Source organism: Triturus cristatus, chromosome 9, assembly GCF_964204655.1.
Source record: "Triturus cristatus chromosome 9, aTriCri1.1, whole genome shotgun sequence".
NCBI classification, from domain to species: domain Eukaryota; kingdom Metazoa; phylum Chordata; class Amphibia; order Caudata; family Salamandridae; genus Triturus; species Triturus cristatus.
Genome location: NC_140592.1, coordinates 922,704,591 through 922,719,901, shown reverse-complemented (window position 1 = coordinate 922,719,901; position 15,311 = coordinate 922,704,591). Strand labels below are relative to the sequence as shown.

Here is a 15,311-nt window from a genome sequence, read left to right as displayed (position 1 = left end):
AACTTCAGGTCCTTCAAAACATGGCGGCCAGATTAGTACTAAATATTCCCCCTCGATCCTCCTCGGCTCCCTGTTTGAGAGCTATCCACTGGCTCCCCGTTAGAAAAAGTATAACATTCAATATTAACTGTTTTGTTCACAAAACCCTTAATGGTGATGGCCCTCATTACCTTGTTGATAAACTGAAAAGGTATCACCCTTCCAGAACTTTCCGATCCGCCAATAAACATCTTCTCATCCCCCTCAAGATCCGCACGGTTAGAAATGGTGGAAGATCTTTTTCTTGCCTCGCCCCCTCCCTGTGGAATGCTCTCCCTCTCCATCTCTGCACTGAGACGGACCACAGAATGTTTTGCAAGTCTCTTAAAACCTGGCTGTTCTGAGGCTGTCCCCAGCCTCAGTCTTTCCCCTTTTCCCTCCACGTTTCCTGCTCAGGCTAGCGCTCTGAGACCTTAGGGTGAAATATGCGCTCAATAAAAATCCATTCATAACATAACATACCATCATTTACTATTGGTAGACGGGCAAAGTCCAATACCAGAACCATCTCCTATCCTGCGTTTCAGGATTCCCCGAAGTTGTGTGTGGTGCAGTGCCTTAACAGTTATGAAGAGATGTCCATTGAACTCAGGTCTCCAAGCGAGAGACAACTACTCATCGCTTTGCTAAAACCACAAAAGGCGGTCTCCTCTCCGACAATCGCGAGATGTGTCCGTTGGGTGATGCAGGAAGCCGGTATTGATCTAAGGACTTTTGGAGCCCAATCAGCTAGAGGAGCTGTGGCCTCTAAGGCTTTCTCCCTGGGAGCTCGTCGCAAGGACATCGTGAGTATTGCAGATTGATCCTCTGACTCTACCTTCAAAAGGTTCTATTTTAAGCCGGTGATAGATAAAGCTCATTTAGTGGTGAGCAAGCTTTGTACCAGCATAAACCTTGCCTCTAGTCCTGAAATAGAATACAAATTACTCCTAACTAACACATAGGAAAGTATCAATTCTATTAAGGACACAGAGATGAGGATTATCCAATCCGGCTAGATGTCACTCTTTATGGAACCCACCCTTTAACTAATATGTACTAAAAGAGTTTTCCTCAAATATGAAGTTATATTATGCCGTTCTCAATTGGCCTCCTTACTAGTATTCAGGTTTAGTTGAAGTTGTTAGGACGCAATGTACTTGTTTTCATGAGAATCTGTTCTGATGACTCTCTCAGTTCAAAGGACCAGTGAGAATGGTTAAGAAGCAGGCTCACGCTACGAACCATGCAGATCTAAGATAAAGGACGGACTATGGTTCGCCTGGTGGAGCTGGATTGGCTCATCCTTGGAACTGTTATTCTACTATGATTGGGCGCTTGATGCAGTTATGCTCAAGGACTCATGGGAACTGTAGTTTTGAGTACAATTATCGAAAAAAGTTATGTTTAATGATTGGCTGCTGTGATAAAGATGGTAAGAAAGAAAGCATAATCCTCGACTCCATGTCCTTAATAGAATTGAAACTTTCCTACCCGTTAGTTATGAATAATTTTCATTATCTGCTAATAATTTAATTCCTAGTTTATTAATATTGTATAAAGGGCATGGTTTCACAGAAAGAAAATAAGTGAAAGGGCACCAAGGCCTTATTCTACTAAACATTCAACAAGGACTAGATAGTGTTCTTTAAGTTAAGAACAGAGTGTAAAGAGCTAGAAAGGATCTTCATGCAAGAAGACTGACATAAGCTAGGTGATGCAGAATTGCTTCACATATTTGCTTAAAGCTGATGGACGACACAATTATCCTTCGCCTGCCAAAACTGATGAGAATAGCAGACAATGCTATTAGACTGAACAGTAGTCCTATTGTTCAAAGCAAGTTTGCAGATACAAACCATCTTTGAAACTCGAATTAGGTTTTTCTTTTGGAGCGGAGTTTGGTTTAGCAAACCAAGGATTTGAGAGTTGGGTTGAGGCAGATATAAAGTTACAGAACCCAATATGTTGCAATATTATTTGCTGTTCATATTTCTTGTAAAAGTTGCAGATATTAATCTGTTTGTTTTTATCATAGTTACTACTCGCATTTTGTGCACTAGGATAGGATTTTGATTTTAAAATAATTCTTTAAAATGTATACATTGCTTCCTAGTGTTCTTGAATTTGCCTTTCTATTATGAAAGAGGGTTTTGGTTCTACTAATAATTACTGCGACATTTCATAGACTTGATTGTTATTTTAAACTTATCTCACTCTAATACTACTCAGTGGGTTGTGTGGTGGTTGCAGTCCAACTGGCTTTCTATTTCACGTTGGTACATTGACAAAGTCCTTACTGCTAAGTGGTATAGAAATCCTATTTCCATGGTGAGCTGCGGAAGTTTCAGAAAGTGTATCACCATCTTGCTAATATCACAGGAACGATAGACCGACTATCTAGAGAAAAACTTGTTGAGTGACATTAGTTTTGGCATGTCATATGGCATGTTTTGACAATGTGTGCATTGCTACCTGTAACTGGTGAATTTTAGTGATTTTGCCTGTTTGAGCTAGAAGCATAACTCAGTTTTTAACTCTGTTTTTTAGTGAATAGATTCTTTATACGGCAAGCAATGGTTTTTCCTCAGGAGAGATTGCTTCTGATGTTGCAGCACTCATATTGTTTCCTTTTTTGTATGTTCCTGAATGTGTGTCTGCGTTATGAACTTCATCAAATATGGGTGATTCGCCACTGAAGCATTTCAGTTTTTACTCCTTGTAATGTGTTTCTACTCATGCATTTAGTAATATGCATATAGTCTCCATTTCACCTTTTTACATTTCGTAAATTTGCATAATGCACATATTCATGGAAATTCCTTGTTCTTAGTAAAGCCACCTTCGAGATTGAACACCATTTTGAGTCAGTGTCCAGTGTTTAAATAGGTTTTAGCGGTTATTTTGACCCTCTTCACTGTGACACTGCCATACAGTTTCACAAGCTGCGTGTGCTCTGTCTCTATAATCAGAAAGAATTGGCTTCACATAATGTTTTAATTAGCTTTTCTGTAGGGCCACAGTAAGTTGGTAGAGGAAGTGCACCACTAGCATGAAAGTTAAAAGTAATATTAGAGAGGCAGTGTGAGTTTACATGTATGACTGGAAAGTATGACTCCAGTTGCGCTATTATGGCCTGACTGGGTGCAGCATGAAATAAACAAGCATTGGCATGGCCAATAGGTCTCCCCTTTGGGACCTTATAAGTGTTTAGCCATGCAACACTTGATGTTGTTGCACCAAGGATATTGTGCTGGATAACTAAACACTTATAAAGTCCCAAAGGTGAGACCTATCGGCTATGCCAATGCTTGTTTTTCAGAGGAGTAGCATGACGTGGTAGGGAACCCAGTGGCAGCCATCTTGGGGTCAGGCAAGGGATTAACAGGTAGTGATAGGGAGGGCTTAAAAACTCGCATTGCCAAAAGATCATGGTGGCCCCAATGCCCCTCATTACAGACCTGGCCTTGGGGAGCATTTATAGAAAACCACAAAAATCTGCATGCAGGCCAGATCAATAGTTACTAGCACTGAGGTGCAGCGGTAGCTCGGCAACCCCCACGCCCTCCTCTCCTCTCCCTAACTCCGGCAGAATAAAGTAGAAACATGCGGGAGCATCCGGGACCCTAGGAATTGCGTCCCGGGAACGTGCAACACCCAGCAGCCTTCGCCGGCAGTATGGGATGACGGATAATTAGGCCTTGAATGGCCCGCGCCAATGACTAGAAAACAGAGTTGTGATGAAAGATGAGGGTAGGGTTCAGAACTCTGTTCAAATGAAGGGGAAGGGGCATTGCATCTTTGGCCATGGGACCCGACGGGAGATGCCTGACATGACATACCACCTCTCAACATTCTGAAGTAGGTTGGGCGTTGGGGGAGAGACACTCAATTTTGGCAGAAAACGAATTTTTATTTTAACTTACTATGACATTATTTTTACTTTCAACACCCTGGATAAACCGATTGATAGGGTATTAAAACATGCACTCCTATTACCATACATGTGATTCGTCACGCGGACCCTTCTCTCTGCTGTGTAACTATCTAGTGGGCTGTCGGGCACATACAGCGGATGACCCACTTAAATAAAGTGATGAACGAAGTGACGTCAAGAAAGTTTAACACATTAAACTGGGTGATAGTGATAGCCGCAATATACAGGCTGAACGGAAAAAATAAATTATTGTCCAAGTAAAATTATTCACAGATGCCGCTGCCATAACGTCGAGTTAGCGGGTGCAAACCCAGTCTCCTAGGACCCCCCCCATTTTCTCTCGAAGTGTTCTCAGCATAGGACATTACCCAGACCCTGGGCTCTGTGGAAGTAATAAACACACTCGAATAATGGCACGTGCAGGGCCTGTTGGAATAAAATAGCTTATATCTTTATTTCGACTAAAGAGGGCTCTCTCATTTCACTTGAAAATCGTCTCCATGCCCTCTTCCTTCCTTACTCAGGTCTTCGTGGTAGCAGTTTTTACACCGACACACAATAGGCTGTATTTCATTAGTCTTGTTTCTTGTTTACCGAAAATAAAAAAACTTCGAGCTAATAACTACGGAGAGGTGCTTCCGCCGAAGATCACACATTTCGTACAGAAATGATTAACTGGCAAGATGGCTGCATGTACCTTCTTTAATCTGCCTGTCAAGAGTTCCATCAAGACTAGGGAAACGGGCCTCCCATTCATCCAAGGTCTGTAACTAGACTACCATTACATACATTGGGTGACAGTAACATCAGCTACTTACAGACCTCAAAGAAGCCAAAATGGAGATATAAAGATACATTCTTACTTTCCTCACCAGCATGTCGTACAACACCCTCCTATCTTTGTCTGCATAGTCAAAACCTGATTGGCTATAGTCTGGGACGCCCTGAATAAATTAAACCAGAATCATGGCCGCCAGCCTTGGTGAAATCTCGCTTCATGATGCTAGCGGCTGCATGCGACACGTTCTGAATTCATTTCATAAACAGCTCAATTTGCATTCTCAATGCAAGCAGCAGCTTTGCAGAAACTTCAGCAAAAGAGTATTATTAAGGAGAAGGGAGGAAAAGCACGAAGACAAAACAAAGACGCAATTAAGTGCCCGACCTCTACTGACGTCATAGGATACAGGATACTGTCACTGAAGGACATTTCACTCTTTCAGCAAACACCCACAGACTATGGCAACGTTTTTTTTTTTTTTTTAATTATGTGAATGACAATGGAAATGACAGACTGAGCTCCAAGGCCCAACTCTTCAGTTTATAAAAGTAGTGGAAAAAATGTCATCTTTGGGATGTAAATAACAAGCATTGGCCGCGCGGCCATAAAAGTAACGGGCCGCTTGGCTGTCAAAGGGGACACATTCTGTGGTGTGGGAGAAGCAGAGCGAGGAAAGGCAGATGGCGGCGCCGTAAAAGTGAAAGTAATCGCGGCTGTAAGGGTGCCCGCGAGATGGCGCCTGTGCTCGTAAGTGCGCGTCCGCGTGCCTAACCGCTCGCTGGTGGCCGGAGAAAGCCTTTGCTAGCACTTCAAAACTAAATGTCTCGCCAAACCTGTGCATGCGCTGGCTCTAGCGAGACCTAAAAATGTCACGGGAGATCCCTCTTCCATTAATAAAAACTTTAATTTCTACATTAAATACGTCAACACTAAGCATGCCTTATAACCCACATGGTTGGGCAAATAATGTGTAAAAGTCGGTTATGCTGAATATTAAGAAAAGTATGTTCGTGCAGGGATCAGCCACAGAATGCACTTTACTCTTTATTCATAAATTTGTATTTTTCTTTGAAAGAGGCCCGTTTGTAATCAAACGTTTAAGCTTTCAATTTCTACCAAAAAATGTTGAAAACCTAATTCAAATTTCCTTAATATTTATCAAACTTATAGTTCAATTATTAAGATATATTTTTATATCTATATTGGAAATGAAACTTTTAAAAACCATATCTTAAGGCTCCCATAGTATTTGATTAAGTTCTTCTAAACTTCCCTCCTGAGGAGAAGCAAAACACCGCTCTGCCAGTCAAATATCAGAGCTGCTTCTTTAAGCAGGAAGGATGTGGCATGGTAACCATTAGTCACCAATCTGAGAATGTGACTCCTGGAAATAGACAGAATCTCAATTTCAAGCAAAGGGCCTAGGCTAAGAACTGACCCAGTGGCGTAACGAAACTTGAGGGGGCTCCCCCGGCGGCCCGGCCCACCACCTACCACTTTGCCTCACCGCCCAAAAATCTGGCATATTTTGATTTGAAACCTCCAACATTCAAATGAAATGCCTCTATATTGTCTTTCTCAAAGTTCTAATGAGAAAGCGGGAAACCCTCTTAACATATAAGCTATGCCATTTGTAACAATAATGTCAAAAGCAGATTATTTAATTGAGGCAGCAGTCAGAACAATGCCAAGGAAAGATCCTATTGTCTCAGGAACTGCAGCAATCAGAACAATGCCAAAGAGCGGTCCGATTGTCTCAGGAACTGCCTATTGCTGAAGAATAACTAAGAAGGGTCTGAATTAGAATTGACATTAATGGACAATAACATGAAACTTTGAAAGACAAACCCAAACCGACAATTCCATAAAAACTCGACTGACAATATACATGAGAAGAACACAAGATATAACTCAGTATCCTGCGAAAGGCAAGAGAAATAGACTGGTGGATTATCTGCATGCCATACACTAGCGACAGTCAAGGGTTGTGCATGATAATAACGTGAACTGAGGAAGCAATTTCAATTCAACCATCTGTTTATTAGTAAGCATTTCAAAACAGGCAGGCAAACAAGGCTGAGGAAGAAAACTGTTTGGATGCTTCAGAACATTGATGCAGATGTTTGTCTGTTTTAATGTATTATTTCTGTAGTGTAAATAATGCTAAATGCAAGATTTAAGCCACACGTATTACAGATAAGTGCAAGCAACACCATAAATAACACTGCATGTAGAATAAAAACAAACCATATCAGCAAGTACCTAATGACAATCTATACAAACAGTAGTTGGTAACGCAAAAGAAAAGTGCAAATACTTTCAAAGTGCACAATAAAGCAATCAACAGTCCTTCAATAAACAAAAATGAAGCATGTTTAGTAAAACAATTAACTTTCTTCTTGCATCAACGGAAAATACATTCAAAGTGCATGATAAAAACAAGTCCAGCAGTATGCAAAAATTAAGCCAGGTTAGTCTAACAATTCCCTGTTTGGTGTGTGCATAAAGGCACATATATTTCAAAGCAACTGGTAAACAATAACAACTACAGCACCATACAATAATCAAACCAGTTTAAATTAACAATTCCCTTTTTGAAGGCTCAAATATTTCAAAGTGACTAGCAAAACAGTAACAAGTACAGCAGGCAGCAGCATACAAAAATCAAACCACTTTAGTCAACCAATGCCCTTTTGGTTTGTACTTGTGCATGAAGGTGCAAATTATTCAAAGTGACAGGTAAAACAATAACAAGTACAGCAAGCAGCAGCATACATACATCAAACCTATTTAGTCAAAACTAATTCCCCTTTTATATGTGCACCACCACAGAAACTCTTATGCAGAGTTTAAACATTCTGCACCTTTGCTACAATTTGCTTTTTTTGCTAAACTTTATACACTAAATGTCTTTTCCATGGATCTAGACGTGCCAGCCCACGTGGTAATTAAGGCCATCATATTCGCAGATGGCATCAGGAACATCTTAAGGATATTAGCGGCCAAACCTATTTTGGGGACCCCTGTAAGAACAGATTTGAATTTATGAGCCTATTTCATCTCTTTCATGTCCTCTTTGTTCGAGTCACAGACCGTGCACAGACACACTAGTCAAAACTCTAAATGTGTTTACATGTAATATTCAGGAATAGTGATGTGTGTTTTCAATATTGTAACAAAGCAGCATAGTATTGCAAATAATCTCTGTGACACTCTCCCATTTCTCATATGTGTGAGGTCCTGAAGCAGTCCTGTGCATGAGACAAGATAACTGGCTAAGCCAATAGGTATGACCTTGGCAAACCTACATTGTGTTTTGTTGTTTTTGTTTTTACAAATATACAGAAAACATTAAGGGCCAAATGTAGATCTTGGTGGATGGGTTACTCCATCACAACGGTGGCGGATATCCCATCTGCCAAAATATAAATCCCTTTAGATATAATGGGATGTATATTTCGGCGGAGTAACCCGGCCGACAAGATTTATATCAGGCCCTGAAAGTGTGAAAAATAATTAAAAGTAAAAATGCTGCCACTTAAAGGTGCTATGCATATATGTGCAAAACAAAAGCAAGACAAAGTTGATACATCGCAAACAGAAATTATATGAAAACAGAAATTAAAGCAGAGACTGGCCCTACCACCCCTGGTATGAAGTTAAATGCTTTTTTTGCGGATGTTAACATGTGAAGAGAAAAATGCTAAGAGAGAGGTGAGCTAATGGATCAAGTGGTATGACCCACTGCCCGTGCTTTTGGCTATGATGGAAGGAAGCAAAACGTGAATGACACTTGAACAGGTCAATGTACGAAGAGGAAAGACTAAAAGCCCTGTTATGTATTTATCTATGTACAGTGTGTGTTTTTCTAATTTGTTTAAAAACATTAGGTTGACAACCAGCCAAGGCTGTCTTTAGGCCAGACCTAAAACTTGACTTTCGAGTTATTAACTTTTCCCACTGGAAGTAATGCAGGTCTGATATTTAATGTCAGTATTTTTATTTAGCTTGTGTCACTATTGTGATTTGCACTGTTATCTTCTCATTCTAGATTCTAAATCCCCTTGTTTCAAAAGCACAGCTATCCCAAACTGTACAGTCCCGCTTAGCCAGCTGCAGAATATTGGGGAAATTAGCCAATAAATTTGACGCTAATGTGTGAGTATTGACTTTACGTTTTTGCAGTTTATTGATTGTGATTTACAAAGAATGTTAATGCTTTCTCTGTGCAGTGAGTTAATGTTCCTCGGTGAAGTGCATAAAAATGAGTAATTTGATTTTCATTGCTGTTATTTTTTTCATACATTTATTCAAGCATGTGGGCTTTGGCGTTTAAAAGGTAACGAACACGTATTATAATGAAATTGTACAACTTACTGAAAAGCATCTGTCTTAAACCCATTAGACGAGTTGGTTAAAAGGAGCAAATAGGTAGTTCAACAAAGGTTGACATAAATATGTAGAGAGAGTAGCTGGAGGACAGAGAGACAAAAGTATGAAAAAAAGGGCAATGCATTAATAACTGAACTCTACAATGAGTGGTCACATGTTGCTCCTTTCACTGTTTCACATCTCTAAAATTCTAAAAACATTTTTACCATGTGGGGGGAGATGGCCGGTCTTAATGGGGCAGGGCATTGTGCCCAGCACTGTCTGAAAAAAAAGAACTCTTTTCTGATGCTCATGTCAATGTCCTGATGAGGTTTCAAATTCCACAAAAACATCAGCTCTGCAAAACCTCCAAAAAGAGGCTGGAAGCCCACTGTGTGCACAGTTTTCCAGCTCACCCTGTGTCCCACCATGTGACATCCGACCTCACCTCGTGACCATATGTGGGAGTCAAAAACATGTGACACACGGTGATACTGTCTGAGTTGGCAGGTCCGTAGTCACTTTTAAACTTTGCTGTTTGCTTTCAAGACACTCTGACTGGGGTCAATTTGGTTTCACAATATCTTGAATGCCTGATATATCCTAACCACTAAAACTAACACCTCTTTGCTGGGCAGCAAAAAGTGTTGTGAAAGGTCATGCCAGGACACAAGGGCTGTATTTATACACATTCCAGGCACCACCATAGAACAAGTTTTTCCAGTTCCACACTTTTCCGAAAAGATGTGCATTTAATTTTCAGACTGGCATTTTATGGAGAGTACCAGTTTGTCTGCCATCTTTTTTTTTATAATGTATTTCAGAAAGGTTGCATATGTTTCCATAATGGTCAATAACTGGTTGCATAGAAGGTGGACAGATAGTTTCTTGACCTCTCCTATTCCAGAGCCTATTATAGAGGGAAATAGTGGTTTTCTGCATAAAACTCCTCGTGCCTTTTACAGAAAAAACTGTTCTTAAAGCAGGTCAATTTACACTCCCTTAGCGTTTCTTGCGCTGCCAAGTTTCAATGATGTTAAATCTTTCTTTGAAAAAGAAGCATCATCTAATCTTCTTTATTTTTAATTTTATGTAGAGATGTATATGCCCTTATTGCTCATACACTTTGTTCCAAGGATTGCGCTCCAGTTTTCCCCTCATACCTTTCCATTGATTCCTTTTACTAGATGAATTGTAGGTTTTTCGATGAATTATGGAATTAGACGTTTTATAAAGTTTGGGCCATCTATTGTAGTAAGGGAGGGAGGGCCCTTCCTTCGGAACTCACGCTCAGAAGACCTGCAGTGATCAGAGGTTCTACCTTTACTACATAAAAAAAAGACAAATCATTTGTAACATGTTCTTAATATGACGACTCTATTTACTGGTTTTTTTTCTCCACCTCTCCCTGTTTTTCTTGCTGCTAAATCCCATCCCCTCTTCAACGGCTCCCCTATCCTCGCTACCTACCTCTGCCCTCTGTTGCTTCTTTGGAAATCCCTTCATTTCTTGACCTAGCTCATTCTGCTATGGCTCACATTTCATCTTTAACGCCTCCCCTCCTTTGTCACTGTTGCTTTAATAGCCTTCCTTGACCGCTTCAAGCTTCCTGACGCTCTTTTTTTCAACCTCTCTTCCCTAGCCTCTCATGCAACTATGCTTTTCCTCTTATTTATGAATCTTTACTCCCTCTTCCTGTCGCTTAGCACTGACACCTATAATAATCGTTTTAGGTACTGAATGATTGGGAAGTGTAATATGTTCTGGCTTTCTCTTTTTTCCGGTTGTGTGCAGGGAATGTTCTGGTTCATTAGATATAGAGCGCCCCTTTCACTGCTAGAACAGCTCTTCTTGAAAATGCAAAATTATAAATAGGAAACACACAGTTAGGTCATACTATGGTGATCAAAATTCCTCTTCTGATTTGATGTGACTTAAAAAAAAGTAATTGCTCGTTATTATGATGTCAGGACCCTTGAGATTTAATCATTAGCACAAAAACCAGTGGTACTTCCAGAGTGCTTTAAGAGGTATTCTGTTTTTGTAATGTAATGTAAAAAAAGATTACTGATTGATATGGATTACTGCCCGAGGGCTGACTCAATTACTTTTCACCTTTCCTAATTTTCGCGCAGTGGATCATTATGAAAAAATATCATAAGCACTCTTGCATACACACCAGCAACTCCTTTCACTAGGGCTTCATTTGAAATCCTAAATTCAAGGTGCGACTCCGGAGAAAGTTGCGCAGTTATAGATTTTATTCCTTAGGTGCAGTTCAAGAGGAATGCCACCAGCACATCGTAAGGTATTACAACTCTCGTCTCTTTACCTTCCAACTGCCCTCCTAGAACCGCAGGACCCTCACCCTTCAACATACTATGCTCACCTCCGAGTTTCATAAAGAGGAGAATCCAACCGATACTCACCCGTAATATTAACTAATAAATCTACAATAAATTTACAAAATATGTAATTAAAAGAACATAATTCACAGTAAAACTCAATGCGAGTTTCAATACAACAAAGAATAAGACATAGATACCCAAAAATATAACAGTAGACTGAACACTTAAATAATGAAAAGAAATAATTGCATTATATCATAATTTGACTGATGGACACCCATCAATGTAATTCTAGTTCCAAACTGGTTCTTGCCTTTCATTTCTAGCTCGGGTTACACAATGTTCTCTTGACTACTCATCCCCAAAAGAGTTTGCACAAGGTCAACCTTACTTTCAGGAACAATAGAAATCTTGTTCTTGTTCCAAACCTTGCCATCACTGGTGTGGATCGTACTAGTAGTTACCTTAACCACTTGCTTGGGGGAAGGAAATCTTGAATCACCCTTGAGAATGTGTCCTGGCCCTTGATCCAGACTCAGCTTCCCACTTTAAAATCACAAAGGGCTGGTTTCATGCTAACACTTCTTCTGTGCCTTTTTCCTCACGTCCACCACCTCCACCAAACACGCATCATCAATATGATTCCAACCTATCCACCCATGCTTGAGCTTAGAACAAGGAACTCTACCCTGCAATAGGATACAGGGAGAGACCCTTGTTGAGCAATTGGGGGTTGTCCTATACTCCTCCAACGTCATCCACCACAGTCATTCAATTCAAGTTGTTGCCAGTTGCCAGCTGAAACTGGCCCTTCACAGTGAGGTTGAAGTGTTCAACTAGACCAGTGCTCCTACATTGCTCCTATGATGGTAAAGGGCAGTTAATATGTTTTTAATACTATGTGAATCTACAAAATAATTCATTTTCTTCTGACACCAGCTGTGTGCCATTGTCTGTTTCAATCTGAGCAGGATACCTCATCCTTTCAAATACTTTGTGCAGAAATTGAATGACTGAAGAGGAGGTGACATTACTCACAAACCCAACTTCTTGCCACTTTGACATATATTCCATGAGCACGATAGCGAACTTGGAATTCTCTCCCAAAGTTTTTATGGGGCTAGCTATGTCCAGTGTCACTTTCGACTTTGGTATCAAAGGGAAATCCGCAGGGTTCACTGGGGTGGGTTGGGTCACCTGGGAATTATCACTTATGAGAGATGGGCCATAGTCTCTCTCAAAACACTCCACAGCTTTGTCTGCCCCTGGCCCCCAAAAATCCTCTCGCACCCTACGCTTCATTGCTCTCATTCCAATGTGACCCTTCTATGCCATCTCCAAAATTCTGTGCCTCAAACTTGTAGGTGCTACCAGCTATCCCACTGTGTACATTGCAGTACAACTTCACATGTTTCTTCTGTGGCCACATGCCCATATGGAGTGAATTTCTTATTGGGCCACCCCGTGAGACCTATTTTATGACGTCACTTAGAATATAATCTTTGTGTAGCTCTTCACCCCATTCACTCTCTTCCAATCCCCCGCTCAACACATTGTTGCTAGAATTTGCTAAACATACAGTTTCACTATCATCCACCACATTCTTCTTCCCAGGAACATACTCAATGGTATAAATAAACTTCTACAAACACTTTTTCCACTTGGCAATCCTGGGAGTAGCCTCATCACCGCCTTTTGAGCTGTGATCCATTCTTAAAAGAAAAGGCACTCCCCACACATATGTACGAAAATACTGTGTTCCCCACCAAAGTGATATGGCTACCTTTTCTATAGTTGAGTAGGTATGCTACGCACCCCTAAGGGAACTGGAAGCCAAAGCAACCACATCCTCCCTACCATTACTTCTACCCTGCATGAGAACAGTACAGACCCACAGTTGCTGACATCAGTAACCATGATGCGACTATCTTTTGGAACAAATAACTTCAAAGGACCTGCTGATACAATGTAAGAGCGCACTTTGACAAAAGCAATTTGGCACTCCACTCTCCACAAAAATGAGGCACCCTTCTGAGGAGAATGGTTTTGTCTGCAAAATGGGGAATACATTTTGTGTAATACTCAGCCAACCCTTGGATGGATCGTAGATGAACTTTATTATCTCTAATGGGAACTTTGTCAATAGCTTTAAGCAACTTTACCTTGGGACTAACACCCTCTTTAGATATGTATTGCACTAAGTAGTCCATCCCAGAATGTTCAAATTCACACTTGTCTCCCCTCAAAGTTACTCCTTTGTCTTGCCGAATATGCAACACCTTATCCAAAGGCATATTATGCTGTTCAACATTCTGACCAAAAATCAATATGTCATCCTGGAAGTATCGGACACCATCCCAATCTTTGAAAATATCCTCCATAAGTCTATGAAACACCGACAAAGCAGATGCAAGTCTGAATGGCAGTAGTTTGAAATGGAGCGCTCCCTCCGGAGTTACAAATTGTGGTCAAGTGTCTTGACTCCTCACTCCTCACTCAAAACCACCTGATGGTATACTGCTGACATGTCTAATTAGGTAAATATTGTTGTTCACGCCAATGTACTTAGCATCTCACCGATGTTGGGAAGAGGTTCTCTATACACCCAAACATTTTGGTTGGGGTCACGTCAATCAACACATAAACGTAAGGCATTATCACTCTTACGTGCTAATACCACAGATGCAAGCCATTCTGAGCTCTCGATTGTCATGACACCCTTCCAGCATGGCTTTCTCCAGGCCATTTGTATATAGTGTGAACAGGAAAGGTGCCAGGACACAACCCTGTCTAACACCCCTCTCCACTTGGAACAGCGCTGTGCATTCTACATTGGGTCCATACCGTACCCGCGCTCTTGCATTTATGTATAGTTCTTTTAAAAAATGGATTAAAGGTGCCTCGACCCCCATTGTCTCTAGGATACCCCATAGTTTTTCATGGGATACACAATCAAAGGCGCCAGTGAGGTCATCAAAGGCCAGATACAATTTTCCTTTTCTGGCCTTTGTATACTTCCCCATTAATATGGTCAAATTGAGTCCCTGTTCTATTGTACCTAGACCCTTCCTAAAACCGAATTGGAGGTCTGAAATTATATTATTGTCCTCAGCCCATTGTTGCAACCGGTTGAGGACTACACGGCCCGCCACTTTGCCGATTGAGTCCAGCAAAGAGATCGGGCGGTAACATGTAGGGTTCTGCCTGTCACCTTTTTTTAAGATCGGTACCAGAATGGATTCAGACCAGGATTCTATGAGTCCAAATGTACAACAGGCCTGCAATACACGTGTTATCAGTGGACCCCATAATTCTATATAATATTTAAAAATATCAACCGGTACTCCGTCTGGCCCGGAGCCTTTTTCCACCTTACTTGCTTTTAGAGCCCCTTGGACTTCTTCAAGTGTAACAGTTAGTTCTATTGGAAAGGGTGAAGGAGCAGTATCAGAATTAATGACAGTTGCAGTTACATAGACCTCCTGCCTTTCTTGCTGAAATATTTTAGAGGAGTGGTCAACCCATTGGCAATTTCTATGGTGGGGGTAGTCTCTGTTGTCAGAAATGGGGATTTCACCACGCGCCAAAAGGCACTACTATCTTTATTTAAACTTGCCTTGTGCAAGTCGGCCCAGGCATTATTCTTTAGTTCTAATTTACGTATTTTTAATGCCTGATTATATGCTTTCCTACACTGCTTTTTTCTGTTCTATCCCTTTCCTTTTTGTGTAAAGCCCGTTTTAATTCTGTGTATGCTTTTGTGCACTTGCTGTTAAACCACCCACTATTTTTTCTATCTCCCTTTTTTTTCTACTTTCAAAGTCTTCCTGAATATTTCAGTTATTTGCGCATATGA

The 15,311-nt window shown here is 40.8% G+C and overlaps 1 protein-coding gene across 1 annotated transcript in view; it reads left to right on the top strand.

The window, feature by feature from the left end:
• The window catches only part of PPP4R4 (protein phosphatase 4 regulatory subunit 4), a 2,085,322-nt gene that overhangs the window by 583,715 nt on the left and 1,486,296 nt on the right, over nt 1–15,311 (top strand). The window contains exon 6 of the mRNA XM_085626471.1: nt 8,788–8,894. Coding sequence (XP_085482597.1) covers nt 8,788–8,894 — 107 coding nt within the window. The remainder of the gene's footprint in view (nt 1–8,787; nt 8,895–15,311) is intronic.